We start from the raw sequence: 27,427 nt of genomic DNA, 5'->3' as shown, positions 1-27,427 counted from the left end.
ATGTTTTTTCGTGCGTGCAGCCGGCTCTATCGAATTATAAGACGTTGTCACGTCAAAATGTGAAGGATTTTTTAAATGATAAGAAAGCTTGGGAATGAGTTGCCAAACAGCTTTGATAGTTCTAATAAGTAATAAGATCATTCCTCCCTGTGTTGGAGACAATACGCACAGAAACTTTTAGCTTTTATAAAATAACGAAGGTCTGGCACGCGCTGGCTCTTAGTCCACTGCTTTAGTCGCTTAACCATACCTGCCTATGGTAGGTCACGTGTGTGGGTTTTGGTGTACTTTAACTTTACCTGTATACATTACATTTAGGTTCATAATACTACCTACTTAATTAAGTTAAGAAATAAACGTAGAAGCCTAACTTTAAACACGTTCCTCTACTTATTACAAGTCGCGTTTCGCCAAGTTTATCGGAAAGGGGGACGCCAGTCACCACCCCCGTTTTCAACCTAGGTATATCTAATAGGTTTATACCTAACGCATAGTAGGTAAATAATAGGGGCTTTTGAATTTCAAAGGCACGTACCTAATATCACACTAATATTATAAAGGCGAGAGTTTGAATGTATGTGCGTGTATATGTTTGTTGCTCTTTCATGCAAAATAGATTATATCCTAGATTAAAATATAGGCTACTTTTTATCCCGGAAAATCAAAGAGATCCCACGGTATTTGGAAAACCCTAAATCCACGCCGACGAAGTCGCGGCCATCAGCAGGTTTACGATAAACGATACGGCTTGATACATAATTGGGTATAGCTTGTAATCTCATAAGCATAATAGCTACTATATAACTAGTAACTACTATGATATAATGTTTCTATTTCAGACCCAAAAAGTATTTTCAAAATTGCAAATATATAGTTTTTAAACTAATAGCTTCCGAAAGTTGCAAAATTTCAATACGGGGCCTTAATTATACATCAATACTCGGGTGTTTAAACCTTTTTAAGCTATTTAACGAACACGTCCCCGAGGTCCAAATTCAAATGTCCAAAGTACGATTCATAAACAAGACACGTCCACCAAAGTTTTGAGGTCATGGCAAATTGGTCTGCAGCTCTACCTATGTACCTACCTACAAAGAGATTCGTGCCTGAAAATATGAAATTCGTTTTTAATTTAAGGGAGTAGGCTGTAGGTAGCTTCTTAGTATGTACTTATACAATATATGAGTTTGTTGTGGGCTCTTCTTAGACCTGGGCGCGTTTGGAACCCTCGTAGCTTTAGTTTTAAGTTTACGTAACTAAATATCACCTTTCAAATCTAACAAATCTGACAAACAAAAGGTGTATAATATTACCTAAGTACTTTGAATAAATGATTCTGATTTGATTTGATTTTGAATACTACCACAACCATAATTTTATTTACCTAATGCCTATTATAATCTATTGTATTTATGTAGAGATAGCTTATTCCAATCCAATATATCAGGCTGTATGCGTCCACTGCTGGACATAGACCTTTTCAAGAGCGCGCCACGAAACATGGCTCTCCGCCTTCAGAGAGCTTGATATGAGCTTATTTGAATAAAAACCTTTTCTATTCCAATAGATAGCACTTTTATGAAGGTAACTATAAAAATGTAGCTTCAATTGTCGGAAAAATAAACGAAAATAGACTAAGTACCCTCATAAATGAGATGCTGCCCCGAGATAAATGTTTTGCGCAGGTAGGTAGAAACTAACTGCCCAATCAGGGTAAGGGAGACAAATGTCTCCCGCTGGAGCTTTTAAGCAAAGCAGTAGGTAGGTACTAGGTACCCATGTTTTATATTTCACTTAAGCCAAGAAGGTAGATAATAATAAAAATAAAACTACTCGTAATAAGTAAGTAAGTAAAAAAAAACTAGTATTTAATACCTATTTAAGCTATGGAAGCTTTGCTCTCATCAGATTCCGATAACTTCATAGGATAAAATCTAATTTACTCGAACGGGTAGGGTAGAAATAAATTGCCTACTCATGTCATAAGAATGCTTTTGAATACGAATAAATAAATACAATAATCACATGAATATCGACACAGAAAAAATAATTCAATGGTTTAAATAGTCCAATTACGTAACCAGATGGACACTCACGATCCGACTGGCATGTGTGAGATGTTTGGTATGTACGCGAACGCCGCAGACACGTGTGACCGCGGCGAAAGCGGCGGCGCGACTGGCTTCGGGCGGGAGAGACTCGACGTCGCCGTTCCCCCACCCCTTGTCGAAAATAATGTGGCGCCCAATGTGGGGCCGATGTAAGGCCTCTCGTACATTCCCTACTTTTGGTACCTACCACGACTAATGAAGCTGTTGAGTTTCACTTCTTGTTGTTGACTATTGAAGCTGTTGTACTTCACTTGCTTTTGTTTGATAATAATATCAAGGGCATAAAGCTGTAAGTTCGTATCTACAACATCCGCAAAGCATCGTGAAGGTCTGCAGCCGTACGGATACATAATTCAACGGAAACCTGCAAAGCGATTTGCTTCCTCGTTTCTAATTCGACCTGCTAGGATATACCCTCCCAGGATCAGTTTTCCCCCTTCACTTTTAATACTCGTACATGTACATATTTAAGTTAAGAGTGAATATAGGCATCTTCTAGGCAAGCGTGCTCTTTATTTGCCAGCGGATCTGTGCGCAGCCGAGCGTTAGTCAGTAGATAGATAGTCTATGAATTAAAAAAAAAAATCGGCCAAGTGCGAGTCAGACTCGCGCTCCGAGGGTTCCGTACTCGGGTATTTTTTCCGACATTTTGCACGATGAATCAAAAACTACTATGAAATACTATACACTAACTACTATACTACTACTACTATATACTAACTACTACTATAAAAATCTGTTTTAGAATGTACAAGTAAAGCCCTTTCATATGATACCCCACTTGGTATAGTTAGGTATCTTACTATGAAAATTCAAACACATTTTAATTTTATAATTGTGATGTAACCACAAATTCATGGTTTTCGGAGTTTTTCCTTTACTTGTGCTATAAGACTTACCTACCTGCCAAATTTCGTGATTCTAGCTCAACGGGAATAGGGAACCTACCCTAATAGGTTTTCTTGACAGACACGACAGACGGACAGACAGACAACAAAGTGGTCCTATAAGGGTTCCGTTTTTCCTTTTGCGGTACGGAACCCCAAAAACAAAAGTTTCTTCTAGTCTTCAGTAAGCCCTAGTAGGAAATGTGCGGCGGTCCTTACCACCCCCTCACCCACTGACACGGTGACAGCACCACAATAATAGCGGTGAAAATTCGCCAAATGTCGCAGGTATGTACCTACCTACCTACTCCCTAGATACAGTTTTATGAAGTGACTGCCTCTGTGGAATTATATTCAGCGCCAGAACAGATTAAAACGATTTCACGTGTGCCATTTTCGAAAAAGGTACGCAAAATCGCAATCGCTTTCACTATTTCACCATAAAACGAATATGATTCTTAGTGTTTAAACTTTCGTAAGTGATATCCAAATTAAGGCTGGACTCACGTGAGTCAGAACATGCCTGACTATTATTTGAACCAGTCTGAGGTCCTTTTTCAAAGGGCGATGCGAAGTAAAGGCACTAATTCGGCGAAACGGCGAAAGTCATATAACATAAATATTATTTATGTAATTAATAATTTAAGTAAGTAAGATACAGTTTTAAAAAAGCTGTGTTAAGTCTGTTAACCCACACTTGGGCAGCGGCGTGGTGGTTTATGGCCTAAACCCTTCTCATTTTGAGAAGAGACCCATGCTTTTCGATGGGTTGTACCTATTTTTGTAAAAGAAAAACTTATAGGATTAAATAAATAAAAAATAAAAATAAGAAATACATAATCTTTATTTCCATATCAAATATAAAATCACGAACAATACAAATAATAACAAAATAAATTCTTAATATTACGTTTATCACAAACATTCTCAATTATTTTCTAGTTAAGCTACATTTACGCCAGAGCAACATGGTGCGACATTGTGGCATGCCACGAAAGGCACATGACACGTACCTACATACGTACAAGTCAAATAATTTATTCAAATTGGGTGCCATTGTACACTCCTCTTTGATGGTCAGTTGTTGAATTAGTAAGATGTAATAGTGATAATTAATTACGTAAACTTAAATCTAGAGCTAATAACTCTTATTTTACATAGGTCTTTTTACACAGCTATGGTGCAATAATGCATAATAATTTAGTCGTATAATATAGTAACAATTGTCCGTCATGGCAATACCTTGTGTCATGTGGCAGATTCTAGTGCCGTAACATTGCAATTCTATAGCATGATGTTGCATTGTCGTTAAATGGACTAAGGCTCAAAAGGACCAGTTAGAATCCAGAGCCCGCTGGAGCATACCAAATTGTCGCATGTTGTTGTTTCGGCGTAAATCAGCCTTTATAGCCAATAATAACCTCAGGTACCTACTTGTATTTTTCGAGTGTATTTAAAACTAGCCGATGCCCGCGACTTCGTCCGCGTGGATTTAAGTTTTTCGAAATCCCATGGGAACTCTTTGATTTTCCGGGATAAAAAGTAGCCTATGTGCTAATCCAGGATAATATCTATTTCCATTCTAAATTTCAGCCAAATCCGTTCAGTAGTTTTTGCGTGAAGGAGTAACAAATATACACACACACACACACACACATACAAACTTTCGCCTTTATAATATTAGTGTGATAACCAAACCAAAGTCTAGCACAAAGTTGAGAAATTTAATTTTACGATTACTAGTGATCGCAAAAAAGTAGTCAAAGCTGAAAACGAAACGAATGACTACGCAGTGTATAAAACAGATCTTAATGGGTCCAGTTTATTTTATCCTTAATAAATATAATATAATCATAAATCGACAGACAGACAATTATGTTGCATTTAAGTATTAAAAAAAGGTTAGGAATGTTTATAAATGCTTGTACTCATAAGATGCAATTCAAAATAAAAACACTTATTTTTAACATAAATCAAAATGTCACACATGGAAAGTCAACAACAATAAAATAATTAATTTATAAATTCAGTAATCATTATCATATGCTAAAAATATTTATTAATTTGTTTTAAAACTGCCAATAATATCACAGAAAATTCATAAGAATCGGAAATATTTTGTGCTTCATAAAATATGTATTTTTCATAATTAGTCATAGTCAACTTTATATTTTTAACTTATAATAATTTGTAAATGGAAACCAAATTCAAAGGGACCATTTTGAACTGAAACAAAAAATAAAACAGGGTTAAAAATTAAAAATAACAGAAATTATTAAAAAAATTAACTAAAGACGTAATAAAGTCTAACGCAATCAGCCCGCGACGAGCGTCAAAACTGGACTAAAAATGGACCTTAACTGCCTTGTTTTAAAATTCAAGTTCGTCCCTAAATCTACGGCCACCGCTCTGAACGGAACGGCTTTAACACTTTGAAGCCATTTGCTAGAGAATCGAGAGTTGCGCATTTCTGCCAATCAGAAACAAGAAAACGTCCAACAAAGAAGAAAAAAACGTATCACCACGGTATCCATCAAACAATCCAAACCTCTGCAAATAGCAAGTTTTCCATCAACTCCCATTGGCGGTGTTCCCACTAGATTACAACGTGGGGTTATTCAAGGGCCGGATCAACAAAGCCCTGAAAGGCCGGCAATGCGTCGGCGGTTCCTCTGGTGCTGCAAATGTTCATGGGCGGCGGTAATCACTTAACATTTGGTGACCTGCCTGCTCATTTGCTCAAGTTTTTTAAATCTTCCTGTAAAGTTGCTAATTTCAACTTACATAACCTAAGTGATGATAAGGAGAATACATAGATACAGAACCTAAGTGATGATATGGATGTATGGATGTATGGATGGATGGATGATATGGAGGTATGAAAGTTATCCTACCTGGGTTTAGTGGTCTTTTTGTAAGGTCGTGCGTTTCTGTACACGTGCCCGCCCTGGGACACCAGCGTGCCCCTGGAGCTGGCGGGGCTCAGCGCTGTGTGCAAGGACTGTGGGGACCCGGACGAGAATGACGCCATGGATAACCGACGGTCGAAATCTTCGCGGTCTTCGTTCGTTGGCGTTCTTTCACCTATGAGAAGTTTTCATAAGTATAGCAAATACTTTGCACTATAATTGAAACCTAAAAAATTCTATTAGTTGTAGTTAGTCGGGAAAATTAAACCTTCTTCAGTTAAAATGTGTTTCTTTTCCGTTATGAGTTATTTCAATTTCGGAAAGTTGAGTTAAAAGAATATATAAATTATTAACGTTTTTTGTGAAAGGGGTAAAAATAAAGTGGTGTACAAATGGAAATGGAATACCAAACAACTTACCGTCACCATCTACACTGCCAATAGGGGTCCGCCTCGTCAGGTCAGGGCTGCTGCCCCACGGGCTGAGGGCTCCTAAAGGACTGTTTAATCCCGCCGTCACCAGCGTGTCGTCATCCGAATCTATACACACAAGACAAATCTCAAAAATTAAAACTCTCTTAAAAACACCAAGAATACAAGGTGTTAGACAGTGTCCGTAGCAAAGAAAACGACTCATACTACTTCATACTTTTGCTGGGAAAACATGTCAAACAACATACCTTTGCTGGGAAAACGTGTCACACAACATACTTCGCTGTGAAAACGTGTCATACAACATACTTGCTGGGTTAAACGTGTCATACAACATACATTTGCTGGGAAAACGTGTCACACAACATACTTCGCTGTGAAAACGTGTCATACAGCATACTTGCTGGGTTAAACGTGTCATACAACATACATTTGCTGGGAAAACGTGTCATACAACATACATAGCTGAGAACATGTGACATACAATATACATTTGCTGGGATAACGTGTCATACAACATACATTTGCTGGGAAAACATGTCATACAACATACTTTTGCTGGGAAAACGTGTCATACAACATACATTTGCTGGGAAAACGTGTCATACAACATACATTTGCTGGGAAAACGTGTCATACAACATACCTTTGTTGGGAAAAAGTGTCATAAACATACCTTCGTAAACGTCGTAGAAATTATCTTTCGAGTCGTTATTCGATTGCGAGTTTTTCTTTTTTCTTTTGCTCTGCAAACAATAAATCAATCTTAACACCAGAGTATCAATCTAAAAATACAAAATGAAAAGGTGACCCACTGATAGATCTATCAACGTACAATTCAAACTACTGGACGGATCGGACTCAAACGCATGCAAATAGACGATATTATGACGTAGATATCCGCTAAGAAACGATTTTTGAAAATTCAAGCCCTAAGGGAGTAAAATAGGAGTTTGAAATTTATATAGTCTAGACATTTTGTTTCAGTTTAGACAGTCCATAAAAAAAAAACATAAAAAGTTCTACCTTCGTAAGTTCTTCCGCCACCGACATTTCAAGCGCATGATGCGTTCTCGCCAGCGCCGCTAACGCTTCTTCCAGCACTCTGTTTCTCTCTATCTGTGTACAGAGAAAGATAAAACCATTAAATTAATACTTATAGAAACCACACACACAAAAATCGTGCTCTATGAAACTGTCAACACTATAGGAATAGTGCACTGAGGAGGCTCCTGCGGTAGTGGAGTGATGCGGGGGAGATCGGGCTCCAGTGGTGTCTGACCGAGAGCGAGAGCTATTACTAGGCAGTCAAAGTGGGATAGCGATAAGTAGTTATTTATTTCCAGTAGGTATTCGGAGCGTTCGATCAACTTTTATCGATACATTAATGGCTTGCATATAGCGTTATCCTTGTCCCGCTCAGCACTACAAATTAGAGCTAACGTGCACCACGGTAAATTTCCGTACGCTTTCTCTGTGAACTATAGACCTACATAGAAGCGCGCGCACTCCGGAATGAATTCCGCACGGGATTTTGATTGATTTAAATTCATGGATTTTAAAACGCACCGCAACCCGCCACTTTTAACCACACACAAACAAATCGTGTGCGGTCAGGCCGATGTGCCGATTGTAGTAATAGTCAATTCGCTTGTCAAGAGTGTTAGGGGTGTGCTTATGGATTGTATACTATTGTATAGAGGTTATAAAGGCGTACCTGTGTGGCGAGAGCGTGTTTGTCCCTGTCGCGTGCCTGCGCCACCAGCGCGGCGCAGTGTCGCAGCGCTGCGAGCGCGGACTGCCCCGAACCGCACGCGTGTTGGAACCTCTGACAAACATTTGATCACGCTATATTGGTCACCAAACACTGGTACAGTACAACCAAATTAATAATGCGCATAGAAATCTTCGTCACTGTTCGGCAACGGTCGTATGACACACATGATATTAACTCCTATTTGTTTATGACAAGGTGCAAAATGCAAGTGCATTGTTTAGGGCTCTTACGATTCAATGATTCGGAATACGACAATTAGCGAAGATCTGCATGCGCATTATTAATTTGGTTGTACTGTACTAATATAAATAATAAATGTCACGTTTTAAGTCGATCTTGAGTCTAGGCAAAGTCAAAGTACACTCTATAGACCTCAGCCATAGACTAAAGAGTGACACTAATGTTGCATACCATGTAAGCGGAGTGGCGTAGCGAGTTGCCGACGTTGACGCTCTTGTCGAGCGCGGCGACTATCGCGGCGCACTCGCGCAACTGTGTGTCGAGCAGCGCCAGGCTATTGGTCGCCGTAGTTAGTGCGTCTTGCATTGAGCCCACGTAACAGGTGCGATACTAATGTTGCATACCATGTAAGCGGAGTGGTGTAGCGAGTTGCCGACGTTGACGCTCTTGTCGAGCGCGGCGACTATCGCGGCGCACTCGCGCAACTGTGTGTCGAGCAGCGCCAGGCTATTGGTCGCCGTAGTTAGTGCGTCTTGCATTGAGCCCACGTAACAGGTGCGATACTAATGTTGCATACCATGTAAGCGGAGTGGTGTAGCGAGTTGCCGACGTTGACGCTCTTGTCGAGCGCGGCCACTATCGCGGCGCACTCGCGCAACTGTGTGTCGAGCAGCGCCAGGCTATTGGTCGCCGTAGTTAGTGCGTCTTGCATTGAGCCCACGTAACAGGTGCGATACTAATGTTGCATACCATGTAAGCGGAGTGGTGTAGCGAGTTGCCGACGTTGACGCTCTTGTCGAGCGCGGCCACTATCGCGGCGCACTCGCGCAACTGTGTGTCGAGCAGCGCCAGGCTATTGGTCGCCGTAGTTAGTGCGTCTTGCATTGAGCCCACGTAACAGGTGCGATACTAATGTTGCATACCATGTAAGCGGAGTGGTGTAGCGAGTTGCCGACGTTGACGCTCTTGTCGAGCGCGGCCACTATCGCGGCGCACTCGCGCAACTGCGTGTCGAGCAGCGCCAGGCTTATTGGTCGCCGTAGTTAGTGCGTCTTGCATTAAGCCCACGGATACAGGTGCGATACTAATGTTGCATACCATGTAAGCGGAGTGGTGTAGCGAGTTGCCGACGTTGACGCTCTTGTCGAGCGCGGCCACTATCGCGGCGCACTCGCGCAACTGCGTGTCGAGCAGCGCCAGGCTATTGGTCGCCGTAGTTAGTGCGTCTTGCATTAAGCCCACGGATACAGGTGCGATACTAATGTTGCATACCATGTAAGCGGAGTGGTGTAGCGAGTTGCCGACGTTGACGCTCTTGTCGAGCGCGGCGACTATCGCGGCGCACTCGCGCAACTGCGTGTCGAGCAGCGCCAGGCTATTGGTCGCCGTAGTTAGTGCGTCTTGCATTAAGCCCACGGATACAGGTGCGATACTAATGTTGCATACCATGTAAGCGGAGTGGTGTAGCGAGTTGCCGACGTTGACGCTCTTGTCGAGCGCGGCGACTATCGCGGCGCACTCGCGCAACTGTGTGTCGAGCAGCGCCAGGCTTATTGGTCGCCGTAGTTAGTGCGTCTTGCATCGAGCCTATGGATACAGGTGCGATACTAATGTTGCATACCATATAAGCGGAGTGGTATAGCGAGTTGCCGACGTTGACGCTCTTGTCGAGCGCGGCCACTATCGCGGCGCACTCGCGCAACTGCGTGTCGAGCAGCGCCAGGCTATTGGTCGCCGTAGTTAGTGCGTCTTGCATTAAGCCCACGGATACAGGTGCGATACTAATGTTGCATACCATGTAAGCGGAGTGGTGTAGCGAGTTGCCGACGTTGACGCTCTTGTCGAGCGCGGCCACTATCGCGGCGCACTCGCGCAACTGCGTGTCGAGCAGCGCCAGGCTATTGGTCGCCGTAGTTAGTGCGTCTTGCATTAAGCCCACGGATACAGGTGCGATACTAATGTTGCATACCATGTAAGCGGAGTGGTGTAGCGAGTTGCCGACGTTGACGCTCTTGTCGAGCGCGGCCACTATCGCGGCGCACTCGCGCAACTGCGTGTCGAGCAGCGCCAGGCTATTGGTCGCCGTAGTTAGTGCGTCTTGCATTAAGCCCACGGATACAGGTGCGATACTAATGTTGCATACCATGTAAGCGGAGTGGTGTAGCGAGTTGCCGACGTTGACGCTCTTGTCGAGCGCGGCGACTATCGCGGCGCACTCGCGCAACTGTGTGTCGAGCAGCGCCAGGCTTATTGGTCGCCGTAGTTAGTGCGTCTTGCATCGAGCCTATGGATACAGGTGCGATACTAATGTTGCATACCATATAAGCGGAGTGGTGTAGCGAGTTGCCGACGTTGACGCTCTTGTCGAGCGCGGCCACTATCGCGGCGCACTCGCGCAACTGCGTGTCGAGCAGCGCCAGGCTATTGGTCGCCGTAGTTAGTGCGTCTTGCATTAAGCCCACGGATACAGGTGCGATACTAATGTTGCATACCATGTAAGCGGAGTGGTGTAGCGAGTTGCCGACGTTGACGCTCTTGTCGAGCGCGGCCACTATCGCGGCGCACTCGCGCAACTGTGTGTCGAGCAGCGCCAGGCTTATTGGTCGCCGTAGTTAGTGCGTCTTGCATCGAGCCTATGGATACAGGTGCGATACTAATGTTGCATACCATATAAGCGGAGTGGTGTAGCGAGTTGCCGACGTTGATGCTCTTGTCGAGCGCGGCGACTATCGCGGCGCACTCGCGCAACTGTGTGTCGAGCAGCGCCAGGCTTATTGGTCGCCGTAGTTAGTGCGTCTTGCATCGAGCCTATGGATACAGGTGCGATACTAATGTTGCATACCATATAAGCGGAGTGGTGTAGCGAGTTGCCGACGTTGACGCTCTTGTCGAGCGCGGCGACTATCGCGGCGCACTCGCGCAACTGTGTGTCGAGCAGCGCCAGGCTATTGGTCGCCGTAGTTAGTGCGTCTTGCATCGAGCCTATGGATACAGGTGCGATACTAATGTTGCATACCATATAAGCGGAGTGGTGTAGCGAGTTGCCGACGTTGACGCTCTTGTCGAGCGCGGCCACTATCGCGGCGCACTCGCGCAACTGCGTGTCGAGCAGCGCCAGGCTATTGGTCGCCGTAGTTAGTGCGTCTTGCATTGAGCCCACGGATACAGGTGCGATACTAATGTTGCATACCATGTAAGCGGAGTGGTGTAGCGAGTTGCCGACGTTGACGCTCTTGTCGAGCGCGGCGACTATCGCGGCGCACTCGCGCAACTGTGTGTCGAGCAGCGCCAGGCTTATTGGTCGCCGTAGTTAGTGCGTCTTGCATCGAGCCTATGGATACAGGTGCGATACTAATGTTGCATACCATATAAGCGGAGTGGTGTAGCGAGTTGCCGACGTTGACGCTCTTGTCGAGCGCGGCCACTATCGCGGCGCACTCGCGCAACTGCGTGTCGAGCAGCGCCAGGCTATTGGTCGCCGTAGTTAGTGCGTCTTGCATTGAGCCTACGGATAAACGAGCGATACTAATACCACGCGATAGCTTACAATAAACAAGTCACACTTTAACTGAAAACGTGAAATAAATCTACATGGGATGAAATGAAAGTAAAGACGGTTGCATGTATCATTAGCTTACATGTGGAAGAAGTGAAACTTCTTTGGTTTATATTCGCAACAAATTCATTATTCGGCGGGCATCTTTAAAATTTTGGCCATAGATTTTTTTAAATGATAAGTATATCCCCCGATATCGACTTTAAAAGAATTCGTTCCAATAACAAAGAAATTCAAAATGACGTCCACTTTTTAAAATGTTGAGTATTAAATAAGTACCGGTATTCATATACGTATGTATGTAGTAACATCTATATGTAATCTACAGGAAAGCAAATTACATTTTAGCAACAAATCACATTATTATGAGCAAAGATAATAAAAAAATGATAGCTTAAATTATAGTTATAGCATACAACTGAAACACAACACAAATTCCGGAAAGGCCGGCAACGCAACGATCGGCCGTTCCTCTGATGCTGCAAATCTTCATGGGCAGCGGTAATCACTTAACATCAGGTGACCCGCTTGCTTGTTAGCTCGCTATTTTTTTAAACTGAGGAGGCTCCTGCGGTAGTGGAGCGGTGCGGGAGGGTGACAGTTGTCACAAGTCGACGAATCACTGAGCTCTCGCGTCCCGTCATCACACCCCTCACACAGGAACCTACTCAGTTATATGTTATGCCTGTAGCTAATACTTCAAAAATGAAAACTCCAACGTACCTAATGGTTTACACTCGTCCTCCAGGTCTTCCGTGGCTTCTCGAGCGGAGTCGGGAGGCGCGCCGGCCCACAGGTAGTGGCCGGAGTATGCTATGTGCTCTTTTAGTGCGGTGATCCAAGACTAGAGCAAGAAAAATAATTTCGTCGTTCGTCTCCGTGTGCGTTCAAAAATAATATTCAAGCATGGGGTTAATCATGACGTTTTACTCTAGGTAAACTAAATTTAGAGCACATCTTTTTCTTTTTAATATTGCTAAAAAAGGACGGAAAATGAAAATGAAATTTAAAGACTCTTTTTAGTGCCCTTTACCGAAATTTACCGAACTTTCATGTTCCTAACTAATTTAGTTTTTGAGATAGCCCCCGTCACAAAAAAAAATGGCCTAAAACTGACACTGAAGGCCCCTCATTTGATTATTTTTTAAGATAAAAAAAAATACATTTGTACTCTACTCAATGAGATTTAAACAATGATACCCCACAAGTTAGCGTAGGATAAAAAAAAATCTGGCCACTTTATCATGTATGGGAGCCCCCCTGAAAAATTATTTAATTGAATTTCTAATTCCATATTTAGTTTTGGGTCAATGTTCTACACTAAATACCAAAATTTCAGATTTGTAACTCATTTCGTCTACGAGCTAGGGGCCTGTGACACGCGGACAGACAGACAGTCCCTTTAGGTACGGAAAAAATGACTGCCATGAAAATTATAACATATTAAAAAGTGTTATTTATGTACACGATGGTACGAAACCCTTCGTGTGCGAGTCCAACTCGCACTTGGCCGGTTTTTTAAGATCTTTTTAACCCCCGACCCAAAAAGAGGGGTGTTATAAGTTTGACGTGTGTATCTGTGTATCTGTGTGTCTGTATATCTGTGTATCTGTCTGTGGCATCGTAGCGCCTAAACGAATGAACCAATTTTAATTACTTTTTTTTGTTTGAAAGGTGGCTTGATTGAGAGTGTTCTTAGCTATAATCCAAAAAAATTGGTTCAGCTGTTTAAAAGTTATCAGCTCTTTTCTAGTTTTCTTGTAGAAAAGAAGGTTAGATAACCCTTAGGTTCATAATATTCAAGTGTCAATTGACAAATGTCAAGCTGTCAAGATGGACGTTGCCTAGATACATAATTATTTATTTGAAAATTATGTTTTGGAAAACTCAGATACTTTGGAATAGTCCAAGAAAATCGGTTCAGCCGTTTGAATGTTATCAGCTCTTTTCTAGTTACTGTAACCTTCACTTGTCGGGGGTGTTGAAAATTTTTAATTTACACTTGTTAATATGTACCTGTCGACACGCGTTGACGCTCTCCCCCTGCGGCACAGCAAGCCTGTGGTTATCGCCATCGCTGTAGTTGACCACGAGCAGCGCGGGCTCGGAGTCCGGCGCGCTCAGCTTGGCGCCGTCCAGGTACTTGCGGTCGCGCCACCGCCCGCCCTCCCTGGCGGCCTCCGCTCTCGACCCGTAGTATAGGAACACTCCGCGCTGAAGCACGCCCTGCTCAACAGATCACACTAATATTATAAAGGCGAAAGTTTGTGTGTGTGTGTGTGTGTGTGTGTATGTTTGTTACTCCTTCACGCAAAAACTACTGAACGAATTGGGCTGAAATTTAGAATGGAGATAGATTATACTCTGGATTAGCACATAGGCTACTTTTTATCCCGGAAAATCAAAGAGTTCCCACAGGATTTTTAAAAAAACCACATCCACGCGAACGAAGTCGTGGGCATCAGCTAGTACACAATAATTGTATAAATCTCTGTTCTGGATGTATTTTCCTAGAAGAAGAAATAAGTTATTAGCAGATTCTTCATTGCCCATATTATTATAAATGCGACAGTGTGTTTGTTTGTTAGATCAGTCAGTCAGCTTTTCCTTTTATATATTTGGATTATATAAGTATTTCCAAACTCACCCAAATTGGTCGCCAGCCAAGAAACCGCGAACGTTTCATGAGCGGTCCTTCGAACCTGACGGCTGTTCGCTGTAACCTCTGCACGGGCCGAACGTTTAGCACTTCACGCATCTCGTTATCTTTCGCCAAGTCTATTGCTAGCTGACCTACAACATTCACAATTATCTTCATTATTTACGAGCTTTTTAATGCTATGAATATATAATTGTAAAACTACTATTTATATCTTCATTTACAGATTTCAACAAGTTTTTTAATGCTGTGAATATATCATTGTAAAACGTTTAGTCCTATCTTTACACGATAAAAAAAGGGCAAAATATGGTGAGAGATTTTCTTAGGGCTCCGGAAAGGATTTTAGCACTGGAGCCATCCAGATTTTTAAAGTAAATGTTTTTTTTTTTAAATAAAAAATAGCGAGCAAACGGGCAAGCGGGTCACCTGATATTAAGTGAGTACCGCCGCCCATGAACATTTGCAGCACCAGAGGAACCGCCGACGCGTTGCCGTTCTTTCAGGAATTTGTTTGTCTATCATTTCAGGAGTTTGGTATCATTTTCCAATAAATCAGGGTTGCTGAATTAATTTATGGAATCACTAAATGATACTCGCAATGTCATCCGCGTGGATACAGGGATGCACTTACCGCTATTGTTTCTCAGTGTGGTATCAATTCCATTCTGTAACAACAACACCGCGACCCTGGCGTGGCCTCGGTAAGCTGTGCAGTGCAGGCAAGTGTTGCCTTGAGCGTCCACGCAGTTGATACTTGGGGGGTTCGAGCTGCTTAGCTGAAATAATATCGACCAATTAAACCAACTGTTGCTAAAAGAATCAATATAAAAATAGTGGAACCTATTCCTAAGTATTATTTTTTCTGCAGGGACAACTGTGAAAGGGGTAACAGTACACTTTTTTTCAATTCTATTACAAGTTAGCTTTTGACTGCAATCTCACCTGGTGTTAAGTGATGATGCAGTTTATGAAAGCAGACTAACTTGGAAGGGGTATGGCAGTTTTATTAAACCAATACCTCTTATCAGTTTCTACACGGCACCGTATCTGAACGCTAAATCGCTAGACGGCACGGCTTTGCGCAGTAGGTAACTGCGGTAACTTGCCACGGCCGTAGCCTCTCACCAGATGAGACCAGAGACAATAAAAAAATATAAATTACCAAATTGCGCTGGACGAGAATCGAACCTGGGCCCTCCCACCTCACAACTACACTCACAGCTGTGCCAAGGAAGTCATCAAATACCTTAGCACAAAAGCAGTGCATATTTTAGTAGTAAAATAAGGTACTTATTAAAAAATCATACCAATTCCTGCACTTCATCTACCCGTCCCTCTCTAGCAGCAGTCAACAGTTTCCTCTCTCTGTCTCTCCTCTCAGCAAGTCCTGCTGCCTCGAGCAGCCTCTGAACATCTTGTGTCTTGCACACGTCAATCGCCGTCTTCCCTTCACCATTCATTATGTTCACATCTGCTTTGTAGTTTAGCAGGAGGATTACTAGCTCCTGAAGACAATAAAAGTGGGTGTATAGGTACTGTAGTGGTCTCTACACACAGATATGATGTAGTGCCCAGCAAATAATTTGGACCTGAAGCAGTGTAAATGGGGAAAGTTGACAATTCCAGGAAGCGAAAGTCGACGTATCAATCTCGCGCCGATTGACCAACCAATTGCGTGCATCCACCATTCGCCAGGCAATCACGTCAATACTCAAATTGTTTGCCAGGCACTACAATATTTGACATGTACAGTGCCGTTAGTATGAGATTTAACATCTTGCAAGCGTTGACAGAATTTGAGTATTGAAACACAATAACACCTTAACAATCTTGATTTAAAGTAAAAAATTTAGTAGATACCAACGATTTTAATTTAATATGGTGGCTGCTTCAAGCATTGGCTGTTGATGTATGGACAAACTCAAACTTTGAAGCAATTAAGGATCATTTTATTCTAACTCTGATGTGTTTCGATGCATAAATTCTATCAACAGTGCTGAGATGTACAATTTCATACTAAGTATACAGAAGGCTCACTGCGCAAATATGTTTAAAAAAATAGTGACTCTTGCTGTATTTTTCTGTAGAAGCAACATATCTTGGACAATGCTGCATGCTACAAATCAAAACATCAATTTTGAAGCCTTAAATCCACAGTTTATTTCACACCATGAATGCATCATACTGTAGAGTTAGAATATTGCAATATCTGGCAATGATTTTGCTATATTTTAAGTTATTCATGCATTGGAACCTATGTCATGCCTCAATGACTCACTGTGTTGCTGTGGCATAAAACAGCCTTAAATGCAATCTGAATAATATATTTCTATGTTAATCTACCTCATTGCCAATAAATGAAGCCTTATGTAAGGCTGTGTCTCCAGAGTCATTCACTTCATCCACATCTGCTCCTGCGTCCATCAGTGCTTCCACGACTTCTTTGTGACCAAAGTATGTCGCCAGGTGTAGTGGTGTCCATCCTAGGTTGCTTTTACTTTTACCTGTAAAAGAAAGTACAAATCATAAAAGGCTTCAAACAGTGACCAAGGCCCAAGGGCCTGAGAGTGGTATGTTGATAGCTATTCACATATATGTTGACTTTTGGTTACAGTGCCTTGTTGTAAGACGAATACCATAAATTCAGCCAAACACAAGCATTGAGATTGTAATAATAATTGATGCAACTTTTGCAGAATCGAAGTGCAGCTTATCCATACTAATAAATTACACTAATATTATTAATATTATCAACTCATTGGAGTTGATACTGAATAATTTTTATCTCTGGAATAAGTAGCTCTACCCCCTCGTGTGAAGCCGGGGCGCGTGAATATAATAGTAAATATTAGCTTACCTTTACAGTTGATGTCCAAAGTTAATTTCCCTTCCCTCTTCTCATCTAAAAGTGCTTTAACTACAGTTAACTCTCCATGTCGCGCAGAGTACAGCAGAGATTCTTCTGCTTCGAAATTTGAATTCTCTCCTCTAGAGGACATCATAAAAAGTCTTAAAACAAGCTTTCTTGAAGATGCGGTCTATTATTTTAAATAGATGTACTCCGTTGTCATACTATCTAATAGGTAATTAACCACTGTGTGCACTGATCTGGAATATCTTATTCGCAACCTTGCAAACTCGAGGTTGGTAATTAATATCTTTGAAAAATATTATGTAGGTAGGTAGGTAGGTATTTATTTTTGCAGATATTTTATGGTATTTCGCGCCTGATGGATTTGCGAATTCCCAGGTTCTGACAAGTGTTGACATTTGACAACCCGCAACCGTTTGACAAATGTGACCCAGTTACACAAATGTTCGTTCAAGAATTGATTAAGTTAAAAACCTAACCTTTATTATTTAATATTACCTCCTTATATCAAATGACAAATCAAAGGTCATTACCCTAGCAAGCCACTGAGTTTATACGGATTTAATATGTAGGAAAAGATATGAATTATCACTTCCTAAATCCACGAGGAAAAGACAATTTGGTTTAAAATTTTGAACGAATTTTTTTTTCTGTTTACAAACAACACAATAAAAAAAATAATCCGTTCAGTTTTATTTAACGTGATTTTAATTTTATTTGGGAAAACAGTAAGTACATATTATTAAGAATTTAGAAAATGAGCGATAATGTGCAGAACTGTTGCCGCATCTGCTTAGACATAGAGTCCAGGCATGTGTCGATACTAGAGGACTCTATAAACCTGCATATAAAATCGTGTCTTCCTATAAATATTTCTGCAAACGATGATCTTCCTAAAGGCATTTGTGAGTCCTGTGTGGCTCAGTTGAATGAGTTTTATAATTTCCAATTGAACGCCCGCTGTTCGCAAGATTGGTTGGAATCAGCTTTACAAGAAAAGTCCAAAAAATCTGTAGAAACCAAAACGCAGGTCCAACCTCTTCCAGACTCAGAGTACAACTCTGACTCACTGCTAGAGTTTCTCAATAACACGGAAAATATTGAGGAATATTTGAATAACTTGGGTAAGTCATAAAAAATAGTGGCTGGCTTTGATTCCCAATAATTGGATAAAATGAAATGATTATTATTTACCTAGTACTTTTATTTTAAGATAAGTTATAATTCAATATAGTTATATATTATATAGTTAAATATCAATATATATTATAAATTAATATGTACTTTTTAGTTACAAGCTGTATTTTTTAGTTACAATTCATTGAGTACTTAACAATTTTGTTTTTCATTTTCAGGTAAAGAAGACATTCCATCTATAGTAAATATGCTAGACAGAACTGAAGGTGCAGACTCAACTAAACTTATTAATGGCAAAACCATCAAACTACCAAGCCCTAAAAAGAAAGAATCACCAAATAAATCCCAAACAACAAAAATGGACATTGATATTTTAGACGCAGATATAAAAATATTTAAGGAAATAATGAAGAGATCAATACCAAAAAATGAAATTAAAAGTGTAGAAAAACTGTCTTGTTTCGCTTGCAAGACTAAATTGGATACAATACAAAAGTTGTCGCATCATTTGAGTATTTGTGATAATGCGTTAAGGACTTGTGTGTACTGTAACATATTGTTTGATTCTAAACAAAAAATGAGAGAACATACATTGACTCACTCTGTGGTAACACCTTTAACTTGCCACTGTGGTAAAAGGTTTGATAGTAAAGAGAAGCTGTTGAAGCATTGTAAGAACTGTGAGATTGATCATATAGCATCTATGGGCTTTGTCTATTCATGTAAGCAGTGTGGGGAGACTTTTAATGAAAGGTTTGTATCTCTAAATAGTATAACACAAAGCCATAATCATTTGTCTGTGCTTAAAATTTCTAAATCAGTGGATTTTAATGAGGTTCTAACTTAGTCACTTCATCTTTTGTTTTAATGCCATAGAGTGAAAAATCCTTGTTTGGAATGGCTTATATAGTGCTTAGTTCATTGATTGATTGAAACCTTGATTCAAACCTTTAGTTCATCAACATGATGATTGGGTTCATCATCATGATGATTGGGTTGATTGCCAGTCTCTTCTCCCAATGAGAAGGGTTTGGCTATAGTCCACCATGCTAGCCAAGTGCAGATTGGGAGACTTAACATATATTTGAGAACATTATGGAGAACTGTCAGGCTATGCAGGTTTCCTCACGATGTTTGCCTTTTTTTTCTCTCATCTAGCTTTACACTGATTAGCCAATGTCAAGTTTGTAGTTATTTACAAGTATGAACTTCGTCTGTGCCAGTGCCTGCCGACACACGCGTGCGTCCCTTTAGAGCGCTTCCCAGTCAGTTCCACCACCATAAAACACCAGTAAAATACAAAAACTGGCCACTTCCAACAAAAAAACACTCCAAAAAGGCACCACACGCGCGCCAGCAAATGCCAACACAGACGAAGTCCCGATGTTTTCCTTCACCATTAACAGGGCTCTCTCCGTCATTCGTTTCCACTCGTTTCATACAATCGTAGTTCCAATTTCATTTGAATATTAAGCAAGCAAAGTCCATGAAATTTTGCAGACATATTCTAGAAACTAATATCTGTGTCTGTGGTGTTTTAGATTTTTCTAAAAATATGTAGTTTTAAAATTACGGGGGCTCCAAGATTTGTATGAAAATTTTAAGACCGCGTAACTTTGAAACCGAATATTTTAACAGAAATCTGGAAAACCACAGACATAGATATTAGTTTCTAGAATATGTCTGCAAAATTTCATGGACTTAGGTTGCTTAGTTTTCAAATGAAATTGGAACTACGATTGTATGAAACGAGTGGAAACGAGTGACGGAGAGAGCCCTCTTAAAGCAATTTTAGTGCTTAAAACGCACCTAATTCCAAAAAGTTAAAGTTGCAAGCCCAGGACTGAACCTCTCACCTGAATAGGAGGTGGATATCTTTACCACTGGGCTATCACGGCTCACCTTTACTTAGATACCTAATAGTTACCTGTAATTATTTTCATCAGGTTCCAACTGTATAAGCATGCTAAAGGACACATCAAGAAGTCAGAGGAAAGAATTTGTGACATATGTGGTCACACATTCATTGGAGAGGAAGCTTTAGCTAAACATAGGAAAGAAGATCATGATAAGATGGATAATTTATTATACAGGTAATTCTGCTCATTATTCTAAACAAAATTTTTAGGTTTTGGAAAATATTATAGGAACTTGGATTTTCTAGGATAAAATGTATCCTACGTCTATCTCCAGGATGCAATCTGTCTCTTTGCCAAAGGAGATCATTCTAGCTCCATACATTTTTGGGCCTTTTCTGAAAGTGCCGGCCAACGAAAAAACATGGTACGGATCGTTAGAACTAGCCATTTGGATTAATAGTTAATATGGCAGAAAAGTTGTAGGATTGCTCTGAACCAAGTTATACAAGGTCGAAGATTCGTCATTTTCATACATTTTATTGATTTCTAAAAGTGCTGGGAAACATAAAATAATGTTAGATATTGCTAGAACTAATGATTTGAAGCAATTGTCATTATGACCCGAAGGCTGTGGGGCCATTATATGTCGTGTTGTACAAGTTATACAAAAAATTAATATAATTTGTATAATTAATTGTAACCGATTTTATGATTTTGTTACTGTTCTGATTGTTTTATATGAATTTGAATACACGTACAATTATTTTGACTCCCACGAAGTGCTGGATCAGCTGCAATGTGGACAAAATTCGTTTATACATACCTGGATTGTATGCGGCCTTGTAATACTAGGTGATCTCATCCAGCCATCTCCCAAACTTCTGCCACTGGGATATCTCCGGCGAGCTCTGTGATGATTACACCATTTGGTTATAAGTACTGTTCACCATAGTAACTACGGGCTTGCTTCAGTCGATAGCTGCCCAAAGCAACCTGCGTCGATTCTTTTGTGAATCTAGGAAAGTCATTGAACGGAGGATGTTGGCTTCCATAGCCTGGAAATGAGCTCTCCTTCTATTATAATTACATATTGTTTTTGATAACAAGTTCTGCTGAACTGTTTTGCTCACTGGCCGATCATGGATTACGTCAAGAAAATCACGTGCATGCACGTTGTTGTCTATCAGAACATGATAGCCGTTCAGCAATGCTGACAAAATCCTGAAATAATCGATCATGTTACTTAATGTCCGGTTACAAATCCTGAATAACCCTGAGTAAACAAAAATCTCTTCCAAAGCGGTCGTTAATCATTTACATTATCCAGCAGCAAATGGTAAAAAGTCTAGATTTATTGGCTTCGTCAGTAGTTAGCTGGGTTTTTACTGATGTTTTGTTACTGGCATTTGTGCCACATAACCGCACACCTCAAAAAAGAAAGATTACCTCAAGATTGTTTATGGTATCTCTAAAACCATGAACTAAGATAAGAATCCAGTAAAAATCTTCTATATCATTTAAGGTATCATTTAAAATCTAGGCATTGTAAGTTGCTGCAGCGTGTAGATTATTGTTCCATCGCAACAAATATAAAGGCTTTTAGTGGTTTCGGAACTTGTGGTTAGGGTACGATTTTCACTAAAAAAAGTAATTAGTGCTTTTCTGAAGATATATGTACACGCCTGTATCTGTCTGTACATGCCCTTTATAGATAGCCTTTCTTTCTTGAGGCATGCGGTTATGTGACACAAATGCTAGAAACAAAATATTTAAATGAAACCCAGCTAATTACTGACCAAACCAATAAATCTAAGCTTGTTACCATTTGCCGCTGGATGGTGGAAGTGATGAACAATTGCTTGAAAAGAGATTTTCGTTTGCTCAGGATTAATCAGAGTGACCGGGCATTAAGTAACGTGATCGATTATTTCATGATCGCGGTAACATCGCTAAACAGCTATCATGTTCTGATAGACAATGACGTGATTTCCTTGACAAAATCCATGAACTGGTCAATGCGCAAAACAGTTTAGCAGAACTTGTTATCACACACAATAATTATAATAGAAGAAGAGCTCATTTCCAGGCCATGGAAGCCGACATCCTCCGTTCAATGACTTTCCTAGATTCACAGAAGAATCGAAGCTTTGGGCAGCTATCGACTGAAGCAAGCCCGTAGTTACTATGGTGAACAGTACTTATAACCAAATAGTGTATTCATCACAGAGCTCGCCGGAGATATCCCAGTGGCAGAAGTTTGGGAGATGGCTGGATGAGATCACCTAGTATTACAAGGCCGCATACAATCCAGGTATGTATAAACGAATTTTGTCCACATTGCAGCTGATCCAGCACTTCGTGGGAGTCAAAATAATTGTATGTGTATTCAAATTCGTATAAAACAATCAGAACAGTAACAAAATCATAAAATCGGTTACAATTAATTATACAAAGTATATTAATTTTTTGTATAACTTGTATAACACGACATATAATGGCCCCACAGCCTTCGGGTCATAATGACAATTGCTTCAAATCATTAGTTCTAGCAATATCTAACATTATTTTATGTTTCCCAGCACTTTTAGAAATCAATAAAATGTATGAAAATGACGAATCTTCGACCTTGTATAACTTGGTTCAGAGCAATCCTACAACTTTTCTGCCATATTAACTATTACTCCAAATGGCTAGTTCTAACGATCCGTACCATTTTTTTTCGTTGGCCGGCACTTTCAGAAAAGGTCCAAAAATAATGATCTCCTTTCTCCAAGATCAGTTTAGTGGTTGAGGTAACTGACAGACAGTAATTTGCATTTATAATATTAGTGTGGTAGTATAATAAGGATAACATGTAAATAAAAATCCATATTATTTTTCAACATTTGTGGCATCATCTTTAAAAAAAAAAAATTAGATATTAGAGTCTGTTACAGTCTAGCAATCATTTTGGCAGTTTTTTCAATCAGTTTGGTAACTTCATTCTCAATAAGTATATATCTAAATCCTGCCCGTTTATGGGTTGTGTGGCTTTCGCTTTCCCATGTGGAATACAGAAGTATAGTATGTATATTTCAGCTCTGCAGTTGAAACTAAATAAAAAGAAAATGTAACTCTTCCAGATGTAAAGTGTGTAGTTTCACGTCACAGGATCGCAAGAAAATATTCTGCCATGTCCAAAAACACACGCAGGCAAAGGAATCCATTAGACATCTGTGCGAATCTTGTGGACGCAGTTTCGCCAACCAATCAACTCTGAGGAACCATTCGCTCCAACATGCGCCAAAGTGCTTCAAGTGCCATATTTGTCACAAAGGATTTACGGACGTGAAAATGAAGGATGATCATGTGTTGGAACACATTGAAATGGTCATGTGTGAAAAGTGTGGCCAATCTGTTGACAGTTATAAGTTGCCTGAGCATATTTGTCAAGATTGCTGATAAATCAGAGGAAATGTTATACAAGATGGATTTGCAAACATTTGCCCAAATTGCTTGGCTAATATTGCTAATGGTGGTCAATCTGATAATAGTTATTTGACCATATTGATACTAAATAACATTGGCCAAGGTCATACATGTTAAAAACAAAATGAAACAATTCTAAAATTCGGGACTTGAATCTTAGAAGCTCTCTTGAAAATAATTGGCAGGAGAGCGAGAATAGAGAAGGAAGCAAGGAGAGGACTGCTATAATGTACCAGAGGACCAAAGTGTATTGAAAGTGTAATTTTTTTTTTCATATTTCAAAGTATTAATTTTTAAATCAATAAAAAGAAAGATTAATAAATTCATTTAATTATTTATTAGTACAATAAAACTTAAACACACAAAGTAATGTATATATTATAAGACAGAATTATTATTTTACCACTAAATCGTAAAATCTCTAAAATAGTAGGTAGCACAGAAGATTTTGTGAATACAGAGAGAAACTACAAGAACAAGCTTAGTATTAGTTACATTTTAGCAAAAACAAAACCAGCCTCGATGTCCAAAATTGAAGAAATCAGCGAAAATGATCCTTATCCTGTACGGCATAAGGTTGTTAAGGTCTATGAGCGATTTCATCAGTGAAGGTATGCTGATACACTTCTTATTTTTACGAATACCTGCAAAAATTTAATAGAAACAGTTAGTTGCGACTTATCCAAACTTAATATTATAAATGTCAGAAAGTGTCTGTCTATCTGTCTGCTAGCTTTTCACGGCCCAACAGTTTAACCAATTTTGATGTTTATTAAAGAGTTAGCTTACATACCAGGGACGGACATAGGTTACTTTTATCCCGAAAAATCAAAGAGTTCCCATGGGAGTCTTAAAGGCCCATCTGTTTACCTGCGACATATATTTCTGCCGTCAAAACTCTTAGCTTTGTCTTTGATCCTTTAAATATTATATTTTGGAGTCCTTTCAATAATTTTTATATAGTTTTACTTGAGCATTTTTATATTGAAAAAAAAAACTAAATAAATACGCTTAAAAACATGCATAGGTATTTCTCTGAGAAAATTATGGAAACGATAATCCGGAAGATTTCACATTTTAACAATTTCTTACGGAGCATGCGGGTATTACATATTTTAAATAGACTTCAAAAAAAGTTCGACAAGTAAATATACCTTCAATTATAATTCTCGCGGCCTCTTGCGCTGTGATCTCAGAATACCAGTAGACAAACCGGTGGGTAGGTGGTGGATAGAGACCCGTGGAAATAGACGCCAAGTAAACTGATGTGGTGTTTATGTTCTTAGTCCACGTGTCCAGACGGAGCTCTTCGCTCAGTGAGTCCATTAAACCTGATTAAATATCGTTAAAAAGTTGTTTCTTTATTGGAAAAAAGTAATATAGTTGGCATTTCGGAAATTGGTCCTTCGAGCCGGATCATTTTGTTCTCGTCAATCGCAATAGTAAACTGAATTAAAATGAGAATAATTGTAAATGAAACTTATGATCATATGAGCAAGGATTTTTATCCCTGACATTTTTATCAAGTTTGGATATAACCAATTTGACTATGGCGTTTCATGCTTAGCTGAAGAGCGAATGGCACTAGAATGTTAGAAACATCCTTAATTTTCATTAAAAAAAAAGATGCGTCAAAGAACACAACTCACAACTGCCAGTTTTTTGCTGGAATTCCGAACTAGTGGAAGATTCTTTTGACGATTCTAAAGCATTTTTAATAGTTTATTTGGATAAAAAATCCTTTAACTTCTATTTCAATCAAATTCAATCATTGATCTAATCTATTAATATGAAGATTAATGTACCTCTAAGTCCAAACTTAGCCGCGCAATAAGGCACCATATCAGCACAGGGCATCAGACCAGCGCTGGAGTTGATCGCAACTATGTGTCCTTGTTGACGCTCTATCATATTTGGCAAAAACGCTTGGATGACCTGAAAAAAGGCTCCCAAGATTTTATTTCCTGTAGACATATTTTGTAGGTAATCTAAATCCATGATCATTTGAGACCTATTTACTTGGGATTATTTCACGTGGTTTTATGCTTCGTCTTTTCAATGAAAGAGCCAGGTTATTGGCCAGCAAGATATCCATGAGATATGAGGTAGATCAGCTGTTATCGTTAAATTAGTCGTTAGTTAAAGCTTACCCAAAAATGTGCCAAAAGGTTGACCTCAACGAGTCTGGCTACAGTTTCAGGTCGTAAGTTAGTTAGCGGTGCGCAGGTCAAGGCGCCCGCGTTGCTCACGACTATAGAAATATCCGTCAGTTGCCGTCGCATGTGTGCCGCCAGAGCCAACACTTGTTCTCGTACTGTTACATCTACTGTGTAGCCGAAACACTGGAATATAATTCATGAACATATTTTGGGATGGTTACTTTGACATTGTAAAAAAATTTATAACGTGTGCCCTAGACTGTTTCTAGAGATATTCTTTTCTAGTTTACCTGCTTTAAAGGCATGAAAGAATTTTTGCGGTAGTGTCAAAAAGATAAATAACACTAAAAATTCTAAGTAAGGTGAATTACATCTCCGTCCTTCTTCCTGATTTCATTGACAACAGCATTGTTTCGTCTGGCATCAATGTCCCAGCATACAACTGTGGCACCCAACTCTGCGAACTGAATAGCCAGCTCTCGTCCTATCCCTCCGCCTGCGCCAGTTATCTGAAAGAGTTTATTGAACGCCTTGTTATTCTACTCCTGTCTATACTCTATACCTATATGTTTTAAAGGTGCATTCAGTAGATTTACAAAAAGGTCTTCCATTTTATAATTTGAAGGACTATATGAATATCGCCTCGTTGTGGCTTCATCTAAGTTGTAAAAATCAGGAAAATCTCTATGGTCGCTTTAAATAGCCGTTGGTTTCTTCTCTTTAAACTTCGCTTTACCAATTGACGTCCATTGCTGAATATAAGCCCCTTGTAGGGGCTTCCCCTTTCACATGCCACGGTCTTGCGCTGCCTTAATCCAGCGGCTTCCTGTAACTTGTTAGATGCCAAATGTCCATCTAGTAAGGGACCTGCCAACCTCAGCTTTCCGGTGCAAGGCCACCACACTACCACCAGCTCGTATGGTTAAATAGTAATTTACTTAACATAGGAGGCTATACCGTGCTTTTAATAATGTTTAGTGCCTATTTGATACCGAAATGTCTAATCCCTTTACCAACACGCTTCATCAATTAAAATTTAGTGTAAGACTTTTTCATACCAATACAGTTTCTCCGTACAAACTCTTCATCGCAGGCGGTATGAAAACTCTGAACACCGCCATAGCACACGTTGAACAAATCTTTACAACTAGCACGAATGCATCGAGAGCCCAAAGAGGGGCTGTGACCAATCCCCCGCCGCCCCACCACGGCAGTATCCATACTTCCTGGAGAGCTCTAAACTTGCGAGCTATAAAACCTATACAACGCACAAATATATTTCTCCTACGCATAAAGTTTATATAAATCTATATTCACCGTACATAAACTCTCCAAAGAATAAATAAATCATATAAATCTACCAACTTGACAGTTATGTTTGAAAAACAAAGTCAAATTCATTTTTAAAACTCTCTAAAT

General features: G+C 40.1%; 3 protein-coding genes across 16 annotated transcripts in view; 1 reads left to right on the top strand and 2 right to left on the bottom strand.

The window, feature by feature from the left end:
* LOC123877318 (oxysterol-binding protein-related protein 1) overlaps positions 1–17,515 on the bottom strand; it is a 39,116-nt gene extending 21,601 nt beyond the window's left edge. Inside the window, exons 1-13 of one of the 13 annotated variants that reach the window (XM_045924056.1) lie at positions 17,371–17,515; positions 16,857–17,017; positions 15,821–16,018; positions 15,145–15,289; positions 14,499–14,644; positions 13,868–14,077; positions 12,575–12,695; positions 11,661–11,800; positions 8,056–8,166; positions 7,365–7,457; positions 7,015–7,084; positions 6,327–6,446; positions 5,893–6,082 (exon numbers count right to left, since the gene is read on the bottom strand). In XM_045924056.1, the coding sequence (XP_045780012.1) occupies positions 5,893–6,082; positions 6,327–6,446; positions 7,015–7,084; positions 7,365–7,457; positions 8,056–8,166; positions 11,661–11,800; positions 12,575–12,695; positions 13,868–14,077; positions 14,499–14,644; positions 15,145–15,289; positions 15,821–16,018; positions 16,857–17,017; positions 17,371–17,515 (1,850 nt within the window). The other 12 variants (XM_045923982.1, XM_045923988.1, XM_045923945.1 and 9 more) reach the window with 12 other exon arrangements.
* On the top strand, positions 1,078–23,826 carry LOC123877368 (zinc finger protein 254-like). The gene is made up of 5 exons (XM_045924069.1): positions 1,078–1,093; positions 18,126–18,509; positions 18,741–19,275; positions 20,469–20,615; positions 23,504–23,826. Exons 2-5 carry the CDS (start codon positions 18,143–18,145, stop codon positions 23,820–23,822), a joined length of 1,368 nt encoding a protein of 455 aa, XP_045780025.1. The 5' UTR covers positions 1,078–1,093; positions 18,126–18,142; the 3' UTR covers positions 23,823–23,826.
* Positions 17,409–27,421, bottom strand: LOC123877375 (17-beta-hydroxysteroid dehydrogenase 13-like). 2 transcript variants are annotated; one of them, XM_045924094.1, is made up of 6 exons: positions 27,067–27,421; positions 26,380–26,517; positions 26,000–26,191; positions 25,655–25,784; positions 25,004–25,180; positions 17,409–17,551 (listed from the first exon to the last, which is right to left on the bottom strand). In XM_045924094.1, the coding sequence occupies exons 1-6, from the start codon at positions 27,298–27,300 to the stop codon at positions 17,502–17,504; spliced, it is 921 nt and encodes a 306-aa protein (XP_045780050.1). In that variant the 5' UTR covers positions 27,301–27,421; the 3' UTR covers positions 17,409–17,501. The 2 variants fall into 2 exon arrangements, with proteins under 2 accessions (XP_045780050.1, XP_045780039.1); XM_045924083.1 differs by lacking the exon at positions 17,409–17,551 and adding an exon at positions 24,319–24,493.
* Between the last annotated feature and the right edge of the window lie 6 nt (positions 27,422–27,427).

Source organism: Maniola jurtina, chromosome 2, assembly GCF_905333055.1.
Source record: "Maniola jurtina chromosome 2, ilManJurt1.1, whole genome shotgun sequence".
Classification (NCBI taxonomy): domain Eukaryota; kingdom Metazoa; phylum Arthropoda; class Insecta; order Lepidoptera; family Nymphalidae; genus Maniola; species Maniola jurtina.
Note: the sequence above shows the minus strand (reverse complement) of the source record. Positions and strands in the feature narration are given on the sequence as shown.